General features: G+C 40.6%; 1 protein-coding gene across 1 annotated transcript in view; it reads right to left on the bottom strand.

Moving 5' to 3' along the window:
- Positions 1-15,304, bottom strand: part of UBALD2 (UBA like domain containing 2) — a 32,445-nt gene extending 17,141 nt beyond the window's left edge. Inside the window, exons 1-2 of the mRNA XM_081957270.1 lie at positions 14,679-15,304; positions 13,099-13,161 (exon numbers count right to left, since the gene is read on the bottom strand). Coding sequence (XP_081813396.1) covers positions 13,099-13,161; positions 14,679-14,798 — 183 coding nt within the window. The 5' untranslated portion in view covers positions 14,799-15,304. The remainder of the gene's footprint in view (positions 1-13,098; positions 13,162-14,678) is intronic.
- Between the last annotated feature and the right edge of the window lie 5,359 nt (positions 15,305-20,663).

Genomic DNA, 20,663 nt, shown 5'->3' with positions numbered 1-20,663 from the left:
TCAGAAAATTGAGGATTCCTACATAAATTAGCAGATATGCTTGCTGTCTTCCTAGTGTGGCCCTATCATGCAGTAAATTTCTGAATGTTTGAAGATTCTGATCTATAAGCATCTGCTAGCCCACAGAACTGCAATCAAATCACACCTTCCTCATATAGGCACCCTATATGTACTTTTTTGCATTTACCATAAAATATTTTTTTTTACTCCGCAAAACTCAGTTGTACAAAGGGGGCAAACTGATCTTGTGCATAGAAGGAATGTGCTCCTTTCACATCAAATTCCCGTTGTCCCTAACATTCAGGAAATGTTTTGCATAACACAATGTCATTCTGAACCACAGGGGTTCGCAAATGTTGGAATGAGAAAATGTTGCCGTTAAACAGAAAGCAAACACTGCACTACACTGTTTGAGTTCCAAGCCAAAGCTAATTCCAAGATGATTATGGATCGGTTTGTCCACTTGCTTTCTTTATCCAGAAAGACATTTTCAGTGACATCTGGCCTAAGCAAAGGGTTTTCCTGATATTGTTTTTTTGGCTTTGGATTTTGTTATCCATGGAAGGAAAGAGGCTTTTTTTTCTCCCCATGAAAGATCACACAGTTTCTCCCTGGCTTCCAGATTTTGACTGTGCATTTGGTCTTGTTGAGCTGCAGGGTACGACCTTTATAACATGAAACTGCAGAGTGCAGAGCATTTATATGCACAGCCCTCAAAGTAAAAGATTCCAGCGTGGCTGAAGAGATTTCAACACCATCTCTAACGTATAAATTAAATTATTCATTCTAGGTTGCACCACTTCCTATTTATCAAACTAATGGTCTCTGGCCACAATCCACGAGCCTCTTCAGCAACTTCAATATGCTATTGCTTTTTTAACACAATTTGCAGGCCAGGGCGATAAAGCAAATAAGTGGCTGCACTGGATGGTAATCATACAAAGCATACAGGGAATATGATTAAAGGCAGATTCTGTTGACTTATTTCTCAGAGAATTTTTTTGGTAAATAAAGCATTTGCCTTTGTCAAATCCATTTATATCATTCCTGCTCTAGCTGCTGGGAATTATGCAAGGCAACCAAGATCTGATCCCTTGCATCCTTTCAAATGCAGAGTTTGTATAACTTAAGACGCTGAGTTTGTCGATCAGAAAGGTCGACAGTTCAGAGGTTCGAATCCCTAGCGTCGCGTAACGGAGTGAGCTCCCGTTACTTGTCCCAGCTTCTGCCAACCTTAGCAGTTCGAAAGCATGAAAAAATGCAAGTAGAAAAATAGGGACCACCTTTGGTGGGAAGGTAACAGCGTTCCGTGAGCCTTTGCCGTTTAGTCATGCCGTCGGACAGGGCTGGCTCTTCGACTTTGAAACGGAGATGAGCACCACCCCCTAGAGTCGGGAATGACTAGCACATATGTGCGAGGAGAACCGTTACGTTTATGATCAATCTACTGAAATAAAAAGCAGGGCTGGTTGGTGGAATAGCAGACTTCTCTCCTCTTGCATCAACATATGCTTGATTCCTATAAAATGACCTAGAAAAAAAGGTATCCCAAGCCATCAAAGGTATTTGTCATGCTTTGTTTGATAGTCACCTATATGCCCCTTTTAGGCTTATAGATATTTAACATCCCTACTTGAAAAAACAGTCCAGTGGCAACTGAATCACAGATTGTTCTATTTCCTCCTGAACTCTAATGTATATATTGTGAGCAGAACCACTAAGTTTATAATTAAAGCGGCTAAGAACCCGTTATATCAAACAGATTAGAATATCCTGTAAAGGCGATGTATTTTTCTGAATGTTGATTCTTTGCATTTACCACTGCAATTCTTTTATCTATTTTACCCTGGAATTAGATCCTGTTTAATTTTTCTTTCATTCTTTTTATGTGCTTGTAAGACTACCCAATTAATAAACAATCTACCTACTTATAAAAAGGGAAAAGGTTTGTAGTTCCAAAGTACATTCCCAGAAATCGACAGCAAACTCTATCTATAAGGAGTTGAATGTGGCCTCCACACATTCTGATTTTTCCTATTTTTCAAGTCACTTTCACTTGGCAACTGAATTGATGGCACTTTTCTCTTTCTTTTAATCTGAATGTGTCTAAAATGGCACTTTTTATTATTCTTAGCGGCCAACAATCTCAGTTCACTCAGTGTGAGAAAAGCAAAACTCAAGAGTGAGCTGAGATTCCTTCAAACTAATAATTCCCAAAATGGGTCCCCAAGACCTTTTCAGGGAATCCACATAGTCAAATAGATATTTTCTCAGTTTTATTTTCTGGTAGAAAATATTAATAAGATACAACCCATATAAACCAAAGTTCTCTGGGGTTCTCAATTTTTTTTAGGAATGTAAAGGGATCCTGAGCCCAAAATGTTTGAGAATCCCTGATCTAATCAATTCCACTTTGCCTGGATTTTACTTTCTTGGTAAAGTTCCCCTCATTCTTCTCTGCGTCCTTTCGGTCCTTTTCCTGTTTTCAAGCCTCTACTAAACTTCTTCGGCTATCTTCAACCCTTAAACTAATTCAGATATTAACTTGACAAGTAGCCACGGCCTTCTTTTAGTTTTCCTCCTTGTACTAAGCTGAGTCAAGGCATTCAAACCAGAGAGGAAATGATTAATCCCTCACTCTATGTCTTCTGTTCCCAGCCTCCTGCAATTGGCTCCCTAGTAGAAAAGGCCCTGCAAAATACTTGTATTTTTACCCTACTGTGGAGTAAGGATTAAAATCCTTCTACAGCTGGCCTATTTACTTTTTCCTACCTGAGCTGGTGCAACTAGAATGCAAAAATGGCTGAGTCTCTTTTGAGAGATATGGGAGAATGGCCAAAATACTTTTTTCCCTTGTTTCCTTTCCTAAACTAAGTCAAATTGTTATACAGGTAGTCCTCAATTTATGACCACAATCGACCTCCAAATTTCCATTGCTAAGCAAGAGAGTTAAGTGAATTTTGCCCCATTTTTATGACCTTTGTTGCCATAATTGTTAAGTGAATCACTGAAGTTGTTAAGCTAGTAACACGGTTGTTAAGTGAATCCGGCTTCCGCATTGACATAGCTCAGGCCTGACAAACTGGCAGTCTGCTGGCCCAATATGGCCCCATGTAGGCCACACCCACCCCAGCTCCACACAGACAAAAAGCATCCCAATACGTCATGATATGGCCCGCAATGTGATCGGGTTTGACACCTGACTTAGCTTCTCAGAAAGTTGCAAAAAGTAAAGGATACACTTCAACTGTCAACAATTTATGCCAGTTGCCAAGTGTCCGAATGTTGATTCTGTGACCATGGGGATGCTGCAATTATCTAAATATTTTTTTTAAAAAAGGGTTATCAGTTACTTTTTTCAGTGTCGTCATAACTTTGAACCGCCACTATACAAATGGTTGTAAGTGAAGGATTACCTGTATCTGTGTGACTGCAGACCCCCAATAATATAGATCAACTCTGATATACTCATCCCTGGAACAAAATCCCTGTGTTCACTTTTATATTTTTATCAACCTCCCCCCCCCCAAAATGTAGGACAATTTTCCCAAATGATGCAAAAAAAACCCTCAGACATTTCCTTCTCCTTTATTTGACTGCAAGACAATGACGTTTAGCACGGAATGCTGCCTAGCTCTCACTTTTGCTTCTACTGCTTTGCTCTTTATTTTTTCAAACCCCGTTCTAGTTATGAGCTAAGCCAAAGTAACTTCCTGACATCATTTGTCCAGCTCATCTTTGGCTAAGCTACACCCATCTTCTACCTCAAACATATTAAATATCCTTGATATTTTAAAATAATCCCTCAGGGGAGAGAGTCTGGAGTGTGTGTGTGTGTGCAAGGAGAAGAGACTACAATCCTTAATTAGGTTAGCAATAGTAATACCATAATGCATATGCTGACACAGAGTATCATGGAAAAGCTTGACTGTACTTGCTATTTATACAGCACCAATAATGTACACACTGCTTTGCAGAACATCATAAGTAAACACACAAATGGTACACACAAATTGTCCTGCCCCACAGAGATTACCATCGACGTTTCAACATTACCGAGAGCGAGGGAGGAACAATAAAAGGGTGAGACAAGAAAGGGAGAGTGCATTCAGATGGAAACCTAGGCACTTGTGCTGATTCTGCTAGAAATATTTGATAGGCCAATACTAAGAGGACCAAGCAACGAGAAACCGACTTTGACCAACACAACACTGCAGGGCACACATTAACATGTGAAAGTCTGCTCAGCTCCAACTACTTGAAGTCTGTTCTTTTGGGAGGAAAATGGTCACCTCAATAAGGAATCAAAAGGTTTACCCAAAGCGCGGCTGAATTTATCAAACCTTAGCATAAAAATAACACAATGCACAACCTGCACCCCAAAACTCTTTTTAGTTACATCCAAGGCAGATTAATTGTACTTATAAATCAAGTAAACAGACCACGAGGTGATAGTTTTGGGTGCGGGAGAGCAAGAGAAAACAGATGAGCTTCAGTTTCTGTGCCCTATTTTCAATACCTCCATACTATAAAAACTCAGTAGTAGAGATCCTCCATTTGCAAATGATTGTTCCTCTCCGTATACATTCAGATGCCAATCAAACTCAAGGGACAAATCTACATAATTTCCTTGGTTTTATAAACCTCTCCTTATTATCATGTATTTAAGATGTATTTCTATTTTTTGCTTGTTAATAAAATCATTCCCAGCAAGATTTCTTGGCCGGTTTGTACAAATATTTTTTTAAGAAATATAGAACACAGAGACAAATGGAAAAATAAAGCAGTAAAAAAAGCCAGTTTAACAAAAGGTACATATCTAAGTTTAGGTTGGTGTTAGCATGTATATGTGAGAAAGAGCAAGAGAGATATTTGTAACCTGACTTTTTCCCAATTGGCACTTAAGATAGCCAACAGCTAAATATATTAAATCTCCTGAGGTAAAAAAAAAAATCATTTCCCTCTGAATCTGAAAGGACATGTCAACTAACATCAGGCACATGGACCTGAAGGCCAGGGAGCAAAAAGTATCTTAAATCTCAAATATCCCTCCTGAGAACACAATTCCCAGATGACAATCCTTGAGATGTCTAATATGGTTTGGCATCAGGTTTTATAGGTCAGCCTGTGTGTGTCTGTGTGTGTCTCTGTGTGTTGATTATTTAAGCCTGCAAAAGCAAAAGGAGACACTGGGACTACTTTAAGTCTGTTCTGGCCTTCACCAGCTGTGACTCTATCCATTTAATTATGAATTTACTGAAATTTTTCAAAAGGAAGCTCCCTAGAGAGTAGTCTCATAAAGTGGCATAAAGTGGAAGTTATCAGCCCTGGATGACTCTGGTCAAGTGGAGCTTTATCCACGAGGAAGTGAAGTTTCCAGCGAAACCAGTATTTGACTCCAGCCTGAGGGCAACTGAGCTTCAAAGGCTTTTAACATATGCAATTGCTGGGTAGTTGGAGGTTATGACACTAAAACAACTAAACTATAGTCTATATGCTCTTCTGATGGAGGAATGTGAGTCTCCATTACAGTATCAAAAGAGTAAAAGTAAACTTAGAAGGGGCCAAGGGAACATTTGCTCACCATTAAATTCTAGCGAAGAAAAAATAAATTTTGTAATCGGTGTAAACTCTATTAAATGCACCATTTGGTACTATTTTAGTATCCCATTCACCACCAAAGCCTTTAGCAATTTTTGAGTCACTGACAGTCCTAGGCAAGCCTACAGTCAACCATTAATACTAGAAAGGAGTATGTGTGAGACTTCTCTGGATTGGGCACGAAACAATTTTTTTTCTAGAGGAATTGATACAAATTTAACTGTATCTATGAAAAGAAGCGAATAAATATATTAAATATAAAGGAGCATGCATATTAATGGCATTACTATATACTGATGTGGGACATGCAACATCCAAAATAAATAAAAAGGGGGGGGGGTGAGGTTAGTTGATTTGCAGCTTCAACAGATTTAAAAATAAGAGGCAGAGCACTCCAGGATGTGTGTTCCTCGTCCATGATACTACAAAGTACAGAATGAAATAAAATGTTTGGATTGCCTCCCTCCTACATTATTACCTATCAGCCTAATAAGCCTACAAGAGAAACAAAGGGGCCAGGACAACTGAAGATTAACGAGATCTGCCTGAGACAGAAATTATGTGGTTGTATCATTAGCAATGTAGTTGTATCCCTTGGTTGTGTCTGAGCAGTGTTCCCTGACTTGCTGCTGTCCTTATGTATGGATAACAATACCCATAACCCTTAGTTAGCTCCCAAATGTATAGGGGAAGATGGGAGCTACAATATAAGATATGACAAGAGCATATTTTTGTTGTTGTTAGTTGTGAAATTGTGTCCGACAGATTGCGCCCCATGGACAGTGTTCCTCCAGGCCTTCCTGTCCTCCAGCAGGAGTCCATTTAAGCTCACGCCTACTACTTCGGTGACTCCATCCAGCCACCTCATTCTCTGTCGTCACCTTCTTCTTTTGCCCTCAATCGTTCCCAGCATTAGGCTCTTCTCCAGTGAGTCCTTCCTTCTTATTAGGTAGCCAAAGTATTTGATTTCATCTTCAGGATCTGGCCTTCTAAAGAGCAGTCAGGGTTCATCTCCTCTAGGATTGATCAGTTTGATCGCCTTGTAGTCCAAGGGACTTGCAGGAGTCTTGCACCATAGTTCAAAGGCCTCAATTCTTTGGCGCTCAGCCTATCTTAGGGTCCAACTTTCACAGCATTTTTTAAGGAAGGCTATGTTGGAACCACCATGTTCCATCTGATTGTAGTTCCAGAGTTGTGTCTATACAGGTGTGCTGATTTCTCATGCATCAAGGCCCCAAGGCCATGACCCATGCATATATTTTAAGGCCATATCCCCCCATTTTTTTAAAAAAAAATCCCACCCTTTCTATTATTGTTTGGTAGGTACCCATTACACATACACACACCATTTTTTCCTACCAGAAAAATGGTTGGTTGAGATATGATTAACACAACAGTTCTGAATGAATTCCATAACCAAGCAAGGATTGGAACTTGGCCCTAATTGATCATTTCTGCACCATATTCTTCCTCTTATGTTGACCTGAGAATCTAGACTCATCATTCTAGAACTAATGAGGAAGAGAAATACAACAGCACAATTCTTTCAGCTCATGCACAAATCCAAAACTCGGTAAAGAAACTAGTATAAATCAAGGAAAACAGATCTTAAACTGTTCAGACCTTAAAAAGTGTCCATGATAAGCCTCTTTTATTTGTTCACTTTCCACTTTTAAACCTAGATAAAGAAGTTAAAACAAACCTTAAGCTTACAGGAATTGTATTCAGCTCCTTCTCTGGTGAGAGCGTCTCCTGAACAAGGTGGAAAGAGGAAGAACATAAAGAGCTTCCTTTCCTTTGTAGCATAAACTTGACAAGAGATTCTGAGGGGAGGATGGGGTTTTTTTTTTGTAAGATAAGATAGGCATTAACGATACAGTACTGATTTGGAAAACTTTCAGAAGACTCACAGAAGAGCCTGAATCTAAGTCTCCCAACAGTCACGGGTTCAGATACACTAATGGAACAATGGAAACCAGATGAGGAAAGCAATGCAAGTTCTGGCGGCAAATATTAGCTGCCTGCCCTTCCAAAAGTCAATGGAGATCCTACTCACAGAGTATAGGGAAGAGATGAGGAAATAGTATGAAGAGACTACCAAAATCTCCACTTCAACTCCATATGGATATGAACAAAAGGTCTTCTACCTCACATTCTGCCTGCGGCAAAATGGAAGAACAATGTACGTGTGTTATGTTTCGCCCCACAGTACTCCCAAACACAAATTCAGTCACTAATACAAATAAACTGTTGAATTCCTCTGCCTATGAAGGAAGATTTTTCTAGATCAGCTGACTACTGATAACAAACGGTCCTTTTGGGAAGTCAAAAAATAAATAATTTATGCACTTTATCTTTCTTCTTCAGTTTAATGCTCTCCAAAGCTATTTTTGCAGATCCACAGTCTAACAATTGGGCCAAGAAAATAGCCATTCCTAAGCCCAGGATTCACTTCTTACTCCAGAAATCCAAGGACATCATAAATTCTGGAGCCCTTTAAAGATCTTTTATCCCATTTTTTCTTATTTATATCAAAGGGGATCAGACGTTGGGTCTCAGCCATTACAATGCCTAGGTAATTCAGCTAAAGGATAAAACTGGCTCAGTTTTTGCAGGAGAAATACATTTGATGAACTGGTCCCAAATTCCACACCACCAGTTGTGTAAAAGCTATCAGCTTTTTGTTTGAGGAAATTTTAGGATGTGATCTATATTACACTTTGCAATCAAGACTTTCTTGGCCAATTGAAGAAAACCGATGAATGCAAACCCTCCAAGCACAAAAAAGGGAGCACAATTTTCATTGATTTTGCCCCCTGATTTTCTTTAAAAATCAACATATTCTCAAACTCAGTGGTCTATCGATATGTAGAGGTCTCATCGCCAACTATTCATCCTTTAACTCAAGTGTTTCTCAACCTCAGCAATGTTAATATTAGCAGACCTCAACTCCCAGAATTCCCCAAGCAGAACTGTCTTTTCTTCAGCGAATGAACTTTAGACCTTCTGTACTTAAAACATTAAAACATGATCTCTACTACTGTTTTGTCCTGAGTTTGTGTTTGAATACATTTATGTATCTTCTCTACCCACAACTTACAGATTTTACTTCCATAGGTTTCTCTACAATATCTTTGCAAGAATTTCACCAACTGTGTATAATAATCAGTTTTCTCTAACACAGCAACCTCAGATTTTTCATTACAATTCCTGCTATTCGTTTCTACTGGCAAGAATATCTCTGACACCTATAATTTTTCATTTCCTAAATAAAGCATTTTGTAAAGTTTCTTTTCTGCTCAACTTTCTTAAATCTCTTCTGTTCACAAGCTGTGAATTTCCTAATTCACACTGGGGAATGCCCTATAAGCAGCAAAAATGGAATTCAAAACTAGGCACCATGTTAAGTCTGAGAAGCAACTGAGAAATGTAGATGAATAATGCTTGGGCAAATCATAACTTGAACATTAGTTTCCTGATTAATGTGTAACTGGTTATAAAAAGATAGGGGGAGGGAAGGCTTGAGAAGACAGCCTTGCCGAGGAGACAGGATATCCTTTGTTTGTAATCTCTGTTAAACTGTCCCTGGCAAATGCAGAAACTGTAAACTCTTTTAATACTCAGCAGTTGGGAGAAACATTCCAAAGCAAGCAAGAATGGGCCCTGCTGTCTCATTACAGTTCACATGCGGTTCTGTTTGGCCGAAATCTGCATCTAACACACAAGATTTATGAATAAATGGGACGGCCTGGCAAAGCACACGAGGCACACAAAGGAAAGAAACAAGATATTTTAAAATTGCCAGATGGGAAGATGGGATTTTTCCTGCCTGTTGCATATTTACTCATTTGGGGCTTTTCTTGTGATGTCTGTGTGGGTATGTAAGGGGTGTGTGTGTGTGTGTGTTGTATGTATTTCAAGTGGCAGATAACAGTCAATTAATAGCAGTAACCTCCTTTGGGGGAATTAAAAAAAAGCGAGGCCAGAAATGGATTTGTTAGCAGTATGTACAGAAGGATGCCCAGCACCAAGGACTGAATATAAAACCGATTAAACAGGCTCCCCTGCTGTGTGCTAAGCATTTCAAACACCTTGAATCAAGTTTGAAATCCTACTTTGTTGAATTGCGCAAGGGGCTGCATAAGAAGAAAGGCTCCTGAATATTCTAAGCTAATTTGGGGTTGGGATATTATTAACAGAGACCTCCAGCATTCACTGAAATTCTATCCAGCAACTGGATGTAAAAGGGCACCCATCAGCTCAACTCCTTACCAGCAATACCTGTTCAGAAATGCAAAAATGCAGCCCCTTGGGAAACAAAGCAGGCTGCCTCTATGGAATGACTCTACCCCCAGGAGGCAAAACACGCTTTTCAAAGGCACCCAAGCCCCCACAGCCATGTTGCTGCCCCCTTCCTACCAACTGCTGCCCCACTGGCCATCTTCACCAAGATTCTTCTCTGTAAGGCCCTTTCACAACCAAAGACATCTTGGTGTAGAAGTTCTGTGATTTTAGTTCATGAACTGCAAGGATTTCAACTGCTGGCCAAATAAGGGTTTTAAAACAAAAAATGGGCAAGTATGGCAGGAAGAGCAAGAGTGATACAGAGGGGAAGGCATGCAGGAAGGAAGGAACATGGGGTAATGGACAGTCTGTGAATCCAAAGCACCCATGTAATAGGCATTCTGAAGAAAACACTCCAGCCAGGAAGATACATTAATCACTATGGCCGCTTCCAACACTGGGAGAAAGTCTTAGAATTTGTGCTGAAACTGCTTTTGTTACTTTTGTAGGAATGTCCATTTTCAGCAAGAACCCAATCCCAGAATGCAGGGTGACCTCCCTACTATAGATTTGAAATCATAGAAGTCAACCAATTCTGAGGACAATGAGCTTTTTACTGGGGAACAAGTAGGATTCCTTGCAAGTCACACAGGAAACTGGTCCAGGATGTTCACCCTTGTTTCAAGCTCAATAGCAAACCTGAGATCTACTTTCACATTTAGGTTTAAAAGAGCATGCTTAAATTAGCTCACTGGCTGCTTGTTTTAGCTTCCAGGGCAGTTATGAATCATTTGTCACCACTTGGCAATCACATACAGAACACTTATCCCTATACTAGTTTCTTATTGCACAGCTTGAATTTTTATGCCAGCGTCATGCAATCAGTTGTGTAGAGAACTTCATAGGGAGAAGTGGGGGGGGGAGGGGGACGGGGAACGGACACATACACCTGCAATTTCACCCCCTCCCCCCAGTAATATAAATAGAATCAGCATAAACAAATTCAAATATTCTGAAGCCATATAATACTGTCTGAAAAGTCTGCCGTATTTTAGACGGCAGATCTGCGATCTTTTTCTAAGCCAAATGCAAAGTTTCACATTCTTTGTAACATTTACTCTTCAGAAAGGTAAAGCACACATTTTCATACTGTCGTGTTCCCCAGCTTGAAAAAAGGGGGAGCAGGTACTCATAAAGAATGCTGTCTACCTAACGATCCACTGTCAATTACACTCTGAGGCAGCTTCCTACGACTCTGAAGAATAACTTAAAGCAGGTTGTACCCTCTCTCTAAAAACTAAACAGAAAACCAAATGATGATATTCCAGGTTATCTAAGCAAACTTGTGAACATATTATTTTCCAAGTTTCTACCGTGTATATTCTGTTACATTGGTGGAAGAACAAAAAATACACGAATTTTCTGTACATTGTTATATATGTAATTAAAAATTACACATTGTATGCATTTCCTTCCAGATTTGGGTAGAAAATAAGCTTTTTCAGACCCTTTAAAGCAGTGTTTCTCAACCTTGGCGACTTTAAGTCCTGTGGACTTCAACTCCCAGAATCCCCCAGCCAGCCAGGAATTCTGGGAGTTGAAGTCCACAGGACTTAAAGTCGCCAAGGTTGAGAAACACTGCTTTAAACTATTTCATATAAAGGCTGAGTTCTCTCTATCCCTTCAAAAACTGGATAACTCTTTAAAAAAAAAAACACCTTGCATTTTTCAAAATTAAAAACCATCCAGGTTCAAGGATGAAATGAATGTTGCAGCTTCTGCATTATGTAGAAGAACCCTTTTTCAAATCCAAATTATTGGCTCTAATAAAACTATTCCCCTCTTGCTATATCTAAACTACAATTCCCGTGCCCAGTGTTTTCCTCCATAAAATCATATGAAAATAGTGCAAGACTTTTTGATAGAACACCAGTTGCAGAACACTGAAATCTGATAATCGTGGTCCTTGTCAATTTCAAAAAATTGCAGAAAGTTATTTTACATGAAATGCAGTAAAGCCTGTTTTCTGTATAGATTATTTCAAAAGACTTGTAAAAACAAGCTATTTAGACATTTTTACAATACAGCACACTGATGCAACCAGTAGTCATTTAGATGTCATTTATATTTTCCTAACGTTTACAAAACGTAACTTCCGAACACAAATTATACTTTCTCATTAACAAGTACTTCTAATGGAGAAATAGTCTTATCAATGTTATCAGAATACATTAGATATTTCTAGTATTAGTCAAAATATGAAGTCTAACTGAAATCTACAATTAAAAGCATTCATTAGTAGATAAATATTGAAAATATAATTACATTGCTATGTAGATAGAAAAACAAACAAGCAACGTTAGAATTTTATTAGAGATTTCTATTTATTTTTTTTACATTTCTAAAGCTATACATAGGCTTCAACAATAGACAAGTGAAATGCTGTAGCTTAGTCTGTATTTGCTATTATCTTTGCACACAATACTAGTTCACTTTCCTTTAAAAAAAAAACTTCTTTTGCTTGCCAAAAAACCCTGCCCTCAGTCAAGGTCACACAAAGTTTTGCTCAAGTTTAGACGAAACACACTAATATACACTAATAGAGATGTGGAGGGGGTGTACTTAAAAGCTTGCCAGCTTTCCTCCTTTCTTCTAAACTCCCTGGATTTTAAGTAATTATGGAGTATAAAAATGGTTAAACAATTCCATATGAGGTAAAGGCAGAGGAAGGAGGGAGGGAGGGTGAGAGAAGCAGAAGTCCCTGTTTCCTGGCAGACATTTTGGCTCTTGTTTACATTTGCAGTCTGTGTTTCTCTTGTTGCAGAGCAATATGGCTGTCTGTAGAGCTGACAGCTTTGAATGCACAACCACTGCTGGCTGCAGGCTCTTGTTCCCTCCCAGTATCAAAGGTTGTGTAAAATTATGCAGACGTTGCATATCCAAGACAAGGAGTTCCTCCTCGTATTTACATGGCTTGACAACTCAAGCACTGCTCAGCGTGGTCTTTTATTTCTCTTTTAGACCTGCTTTCCAAGAGGTATGGAAAAAAAAAACTAAGGATAGGTTGGACTTTGTTCATGGAAACAAGAAAGGCTCAAGGCATTAAAACACACACATAAACTATTCACCTAATGTACATTTCCAGTGCTCACAAAAGGGGGAGGAGGAGGATTGTGAGGAACAATATGAGCCTGAGAACTTTGAACTACTTACCATTTGATGATGGTGATGGGTGTTGGGAATGTTGGTTTCTTGAAAAAACGCACTCAAAGCCGTCTATGTTTAAAAAATACAAATACACAAGCCTACTGTTAGAACAAGGGGCCACAACTCCAAGGAAAATCAAGTTGGAGGGTAATACAGCAAGGTTTTTTTTTTTACAGGGACATTCTTGTCCATCCCATGACTCTCCCTCCTCTTCCCATTTTTTTAAAGCACTGACCTAGGACAATGCTAATTTTTCCTCTCCCTTTGGGGAAGGAAAGGGGAAAAAATGAAACCACAAACACAGCACACAAGAGGACAACATACCCATAGGTAATCATTGTCAGCCTCAACTAGGTTTTCTAACCCACAAGCCAATAAAGACCACAGCAGCTTAGCTAGGTGCCATCCTCCAAATGGGAATGAAGTGAACTGTAGTCCAACACAGTACGAGCAAAGCTGGTCGGGGGAACATTTTAAAATGTCATAAGAAAGTTTCTACCCCTAACACTTAAAAAAATTGGCAGAGCAACAAAAATGTGTAGTTTTAAAAGGCAACCTGGGGGTGGAGTGGAGATTGGCTTCATGGTGGATGGCTTTTCTAAGTATAAATGCTATGGCCAGCAGAAATGGACAAAAGGCATTTATCTTTGTTGATGCCAAGGGCTTGGCTGAAACCAATCTTTTCCTCCTCGTCTTGTAAATCAAAACAGAGGAGGCATTTAAAACATTGTGGCTAGACCAGGACCATATGTAAACAAACAAGACTCCTTTAAAAGCAAGAATTTCTAACCACATCTCAACTGGCTATCTCGTTTCTTCTCCAGCTAAATAAAGACCACACATACGAAGCAGCAAATTATTAGCAGGCTTAGTTCAGAAACTAACGTCCCTAAATAATTGGGGGGGGAGGGGGGATAGACTGGGGGGGCGGGGCGGACAATCTCCTTGATATTCCTTTGCTTCCAAATCGGGTGCCTCACTCAGGAATGAAGTGAAGGGGGATGGGCGGGCAAGATAAAATCTTCACACTCAGCCCCCCTCTTGGTCGTTTTTTTTAAAGGAGATGTGTGCACATCCATGGAGGAATATTTTAAAGCCATTTATTCTATCTGAATGCTCGAATCAGCCTCTCTCTCCCCCCCGGCCAGTAGGCTGTATGATCACGCGTTCTGCACTCTCGCCGCCTGGCCAATTCAAGATTATTAATGTTGTCCACTCGCTTCTCCTCCTCCTCCTCCCCTTTTTCCCACGACCAGCAGCAACAACAGATTAGTCAACACGCTAAGGCCTAGCACATTCCTAGCCCCGGAAGGCACTCATTGTAGAAAGACACAGTAGTTATTAAAATGGCTCTGATGGATTGTTTACATGCCCAGTGCCAAGGGAAAGGCTCCCTCGCCTTACATCGGGGGAGGGGGGCAGGGCAGCAGAATATCCCTTAAACCACCATAGCCACCACCGAACCCAGACCCCCCCACAAAATTAGTTAAGGCGTGGGAGGGCGGTCGTAGTGATTCTTTCCCCCCACCCCGCGAAGAAAGGCGGAGAGGGGAAGAGACGGAGAACCAGAAAAGCTCGCAACGCACCTCAAATTGCCAATGTGCAGCTTGCAGTAGCTGCTTCGCTTGATCCGCCGCACAGCCCGCAGCCAGCACGAACTGGTTAATCATGACTTGATGCCGAAGCTCCTCCATATTCACCGACATGGCGAGAGAAGCGAAACCACAACACGGAAGGGAGGAGGAGAGCCAAACGCACTCAAGGTGGTGGAGGCGGCTGGGATACGTGTTTTTTTTAGGGGGGAGGAACAAAATCGACAAAGGCTTCTCCTCCTTCCTTTCTAGCCCGAAACACCAGGCGCTTTTCTCTGTTCCGAGGCTTTAAGCTAGTCCTCTCGCCGGGTTCGAGCCAAGCCTCTCCAGCTTCAGTCGGCAGGAACAAGGCTGTGTTGATATTTCCCCTTCCCCTCTCGTAGTTCTTCGGCAGCTACACCACCACAAACAACAGCATCTAGGGGAGGAGCATGTGGAGAGAATCGGGGTGGGCAGAGGGGGAAGCCGGAGGTGCCTCAACGTTCGATTCCACGCTTTCTTAGCCCGCTGATTGGTTGCTGCAGTATTCTCTGCGTGTATGAACGTTCGATTCGAATCTTCCAGGCGGTGGATGTTTCTCTTTCTTGCTCCCACCCCTTCTGCCCCGTTGCTTATATTTCATTGGAGGAAGTAAACTATCAGGTTCCTTGCTCATTGGTTAGCTCCTGTGTTTTGGCTGAGAACGGGGTCATTATTGGTCCTTTTTTTCTCGTAAGGGAGGGGTAAAAAACTATGCTCTTGTTTGAACTGAACTGGAAATTCTACTCACTTTGTTGATTGGCTGCTTTGCTCCCTCCTCCTCCTCCCGTTCTTTTTTTCCACTGTTGTAAAAAAAAAAAAAGAACAAAAAAGTATAGCTATAGACAACAAGTTCATTGATAAACTTCTGTGTGACAAATATACCCAGCTGGAAAAGCAAGGATGTGCAGCAGGGTCTCATTTCCTTTGAAAATACATAATTATCCTGAAAGCGAACTTTAGCATATAATTGAAAAAGGTAGAACATTCACCGTTCTTATCGGAAACTACGCTCTCGCGAACTTCCGGATCCTTATGCGGAGAATGAAGATCGGAACTGTTGGGTTTTTTTTAGAAATCTATATTAGTTTCTTTTACTATTACTAAGTCATAATGGAATGAACTGGTACCAGTAGTAATAACTTCCTTTTGAAGAACCCGCAGCCTTAGAGAAATACGGAACTCGGCTTTTTTTTCTTTCATATGGTTTTTTTTTTTTTTGGCCTTGAATGAAAGAAAGCTCAATCACACGCCCAACATTTGCGGCCCTCTAAAATGAAGACGGTCCCCTTCAGTCAGTTCCTGACAACATTTTGCTGTATACTGGCAGATGTGAATCACAGTTAGCATAGGTTGGACTGACATTATGAGGTCGGATGGAAAATTGACCTTTCGACTTGGGGGGTCATTGCCTGGCCCTAGCACAAAAAGGGCAGCTCTTAACAAAAATATCCACCACTTTATTTCAAAGTGTAGTCACCCAGGAGTGCTAACTACATATAAAGGCAAGGTAAAAGTTCCTCTCGCACATATGTGCTAGTCGTTCCCGACTCTAGGGGGCGATGCTCATCTCTGTTTCAAAGATGAAGAGCCAGCCTGTCCAAAGACATCTCTTTGGTCATGTGGCCAGCATGACTAAACGCCAAAGGTGCACAGAACGCTGTTATCTTCCCACCAAAGGTGGTTCCTATTTTTCTACTTGCATTTTCACATGCTTTCGAACTGCTGGGTTGGCAGAAGCTGGGACAGGTAACGGGAGCTCACTCGGTTACACAGCACTAGGGATTTGAACCACCGAACTGCCGACCTTTCTGATCAACAAGCTCAGCATCTTAGCCCCTGAACCACCCCATACCCTGAGCCACCCCGTCCCCAACTGCATATACAACTGCTTTAATACACAACAGCTCCATTTAGGAATTAGCCGAGTTTTACAACTTTTCTTGCCACATTTATTATGTAAATCACTGCAGTTATTTTAGTAACACAGTTGTTAAGTAAATCTTGCTTCCCTGTTGCCTGCTTGTCAGAACGTCGCAAAAGATGATCACATGAGCCCAGGAAACGACAACCGTCATAAATATGAACCAGTTGTCAAGCATCTGAATGTAAATCACGTGACCATGGGGATGCTGCAACAGTCATAAGTGTGAAAATGGTCATAAGTCATTTTTTTCAGTGCTGTTGTAACTTTCCACAGTCACTAACAAAACTGTTGTAAGTTGAGGACTACCTGTAGTTTGCACTGACTTATATTTTGATTGGATTTAAGTTACCTTTTAATGAACCCAATTGAAGTAATTCTCTTTAATCTGTACACAACTTTTGCTTTTTTTATTCACTTGACATCAACCGTACTCTTGATTTTCTCCTGCCTCCAAATTATCAATAAATCGCTAGAGATTTCACACTGACTTAAGAGCTGTGTTTATTAATTCATTACACTATCTCATTTTTCATTCATAAATTCAACACAGCGTATAAAAAGTTCTTCTTCCTGTGTCTTTTTGCTCACAAAAAAAATGACATTATAAAGTGTCACTGAGAGAGCGATTGGCCCAAATTCATTCATTCATTCATGCCAATGTTGAATTATGCATCCTGTGAAAATACCATATTATGTTTATTTTTCATACCAGGGTGTTGAAGCACTATAATTCCGTTCTGGGCTAATCATTTCCTGTAAATCAATTTATGACAGTAAAACATGCTGGGACAGGCAGTCTTTTGAGGAAGTTTGGTTACAGCCTGATCATGGGTATGCTTATTGGGGGGAGGGAGACAACGAACCTCCTGCCACTCCCTAATTCAGTTGCACTTCTAACTCGAGTAAGTACAATTACACAATAGTAACACTAGAAGCAAAAACTATTGAAGCAATACTGATCTGTTCCCATAGTATTTCTGGAAATTCCTTTTACCACTTACCAATCTTCATTGTCATTCATTTACAACGTTCCTGCATTAGCCATCCGTGGAAGGCACAAATCAGTATGCAGTGACTGCATTGCCCAGGGTACAAACACCCTTCCCAAGCAAAGGAGAGAAAGTGTCTCCAGAAACAGACAACAGTATCTCAGCAAGCTATCCGTGGCTTCCCATGTCCTAGTAGGTGGACAAATAGGCATAAAGAGATCAGATTTGCCCCAGGAGAAGAGTCTGTGCATCTCATGGTGCCAATGATGAAAAAAAAATAGATTTCATAATTGCATATGACCTTGTTCATATCACGCATATGATATCTAAGTCAAAGATGGGAGAATTATCTGTTTCGTAAGCATTCTAACCCAGTTAATCCACTCTGACAACTAGCTCAACACAGTCCCGGTGGTTTTTCCTCGTGAATTGCTCAAAGCATGTTCCTTCTACAGGTAGTCCTTGACTTACAACATTTCATTTAGTGACCGTTCAAAATTACAACAGCACTGAAAAGTGACATGACCATTTTTCAGAGTTACAACCTTTGTAGCAACCCCATGATCACGTGATCAAATTTCAGATGCTTGGCAACTGATTCATACTTATGACCATTGCTGTGTCCCAAGGTCATTGGAACCTTTTGACCAGCAAAGTCAATGGGGAACCCAGGTTCACTTAAAAATCGGTTACTAACTTATTAACTGCAGTGATTCACTTAACAAAGGTTGCAAAATGGGGGCAAAACTCATTTAATAAATGTCTCACTTAACAACAGAGATTTTGAGCTCAATTGGGGTTGTAAATGGAGAACTGCCTGTATTCTCCATTGCAGCTAAGGGTTGGGGGATTGAAAGGGACGGGGTTTGGGTAAGATGGTATATTCTGGAAAGACAGCTTGCAGCCAAGCAATTTCATTTGACCAGCTTAACCCAGTGCCCCCCAAACATGGAAAAAATCTCTTGCTCTCCTTTTCTTTCTCTTCCTCCATAGAATAAAGGATATTGTCTCAGAACCACTGAATTATATCTTTCAGAGATCCTGGAACACCGGGGAACTACCAGAGGACTGGAAAAGAGCTGATGTGGTTCCCATCTTCAAAAAAGGAAAAAAAATAGATCCAGGAAACTACAGACCTATTAGCCTGACCTCAGTACCAGGAAAGATTCTGGAAAAGATAATCAAGCAAGGAATTAGCGAACATCTAGAAGCAAACAAAGTAATAGCCAAAAGTCAACATGGATTTGTCAAAAACAGATCATGCCAGACTAATCTTATTACATTCTTTGATAATGTGACAAAATTAGTGGACCAGAGGAATGCCGTTGATATAGTTTACTTGGACTTCAGTAAGGCTTTTGATAAGGTAGACATAACCTACTACTAGATAAAGTAGAAGAATGTGGGTTAGACAGCATCACCACCAGATGGATACGTAACTGGCTGACCAACCGCACTCAATGTGTAGTCCTCAATGGAACTGCATCTACATGGAGGGAAATATGCAGTGGAGTACCCCAAGGCTCTGTTTTAGGCCCAGTACTCTTCAACATCTTCATCAATGATTTGGATGAGGGAATAAATGGGGAACTCATCAAATTTGCAGATGACACCAAGATGGCAGGAATAGCCAACACTCCAAAAGATAGGCTTAAGATACAGAAGGATCTTGACAAACTTGAACATTGGGCACTATCTAATAAAATGAAATTCAATGGTGAAAAGAGTAAGGTTCTACATTTAGGCAACAAAAACGGAATGCACAGGTACAGTATAGGTGGTACCATGCTCAATAGTAGTAACTGTGAGAGGGATCTTGGAGTTCTAGTGGACAACCATTTAAATATGAGCCAGCAGTGTGCAGCAGCTGCCAAAAAAGCCAACACAGTTCTAGGCTGCATCAACAGAGGGATAGAATCAAGATCACATGAAGTGTTAATACCACTTTATAATGCCTTGGTAAGGCCACACTTGGAACACTTGGAATTCAGTTCTGGTCGCCACGATGTAAAAAAGATGTGGAGACTCTAGAAAGAGTGCAGAGAAGAGCAACAAAGATGATTAGGGGACTGGAGACTAAAACATGAAGAACGGTTGCAGGAACTGGTTATGTCTAGTTTAATGAAAAGAAGGACTAGGGGAGACATGATAGCAGTGTTCCAATATCTCAGGGGTTGCCACAAAGAAGAGGGAGTCAAACTATTCTCCAAGGCACCTGAGGGTAGAACAAGAAGCAATGGGTGGAAACTAATCAAGGAGAGAAGCAACTTAGAACTGAGGAGAAATTTCCTGACAGTTAGAACAATTAATCAGTGGAACAGCTTGCCTCCAGAAGTTGTGAATGCCCCAACACTGGAAGTCTTTAAGAAGATGTTGGATAGCCATCTGTCTGAAATGGTATAGGGTTTCCTGCCTAGGCAGGGGGTTGGACTAGAAGGCCTCCAAGGTCCCTTCCAACTCTACTATTGTATTGTATTGTATTGTATTGTATTGTATTGTATTGTATTGTATTGTATTGTATTGTGCCCATAGATGGAATGCTGGCCATCATCTCCAAAAGATGCATCATGTCCCACAAGACAAAGCAAACTTCATCTGTGTAAAGTGTAAGTTTGTGAAAACATTGAAAACAACATTTAGGGAACTGGAGGCCAGAGCCTTAGTTTTATACCTTATATGTCAACACATGAATCCATTGTAAATAATGATGGTGGATACCATCACCGGCCACAGGCAAGAGAGAAATGGTAAGCTTAAGTTTCATCACAGGATGAAAATGACGGGAGTTGGCAACGTGTTGCCGTCAAACGCAAAACAGTCACAAAGTAAACTATTCTTATTCCAGTCCACCAGTTCCAACCTCAGAAAAAGATACAAACATGAATGATACACAAAATCAAACACACTTTGGCTACCTAATGAGAAGGAAGGACTCACTGGAGAAGAGCCTAATGCCGGGAAAGATTGAGGGCAAAAGAAGAAGGGGACGGCAGAGAATGAGGTGGATGGATGGAGTCACCGAAGCAGTAGGCGGGAGCTTAAATG

The sequence above is a fragment of the Natrix helvetica genome (assembly GCF_964273705.1).
Source record: "Natrix helvetica genome assembly, chromosome: 1".
In the NCBI taxonomy this organism is placed as follows: domain Eukaryota; kingdom Metazoa; phylum Chordata; class Lepidosauria; order Squamata; family Natricidae; genus Natrix; species Natrix helvetica.
This window is presented reverse-complemented; position numbering and strand designations above follow the sequence as displayed.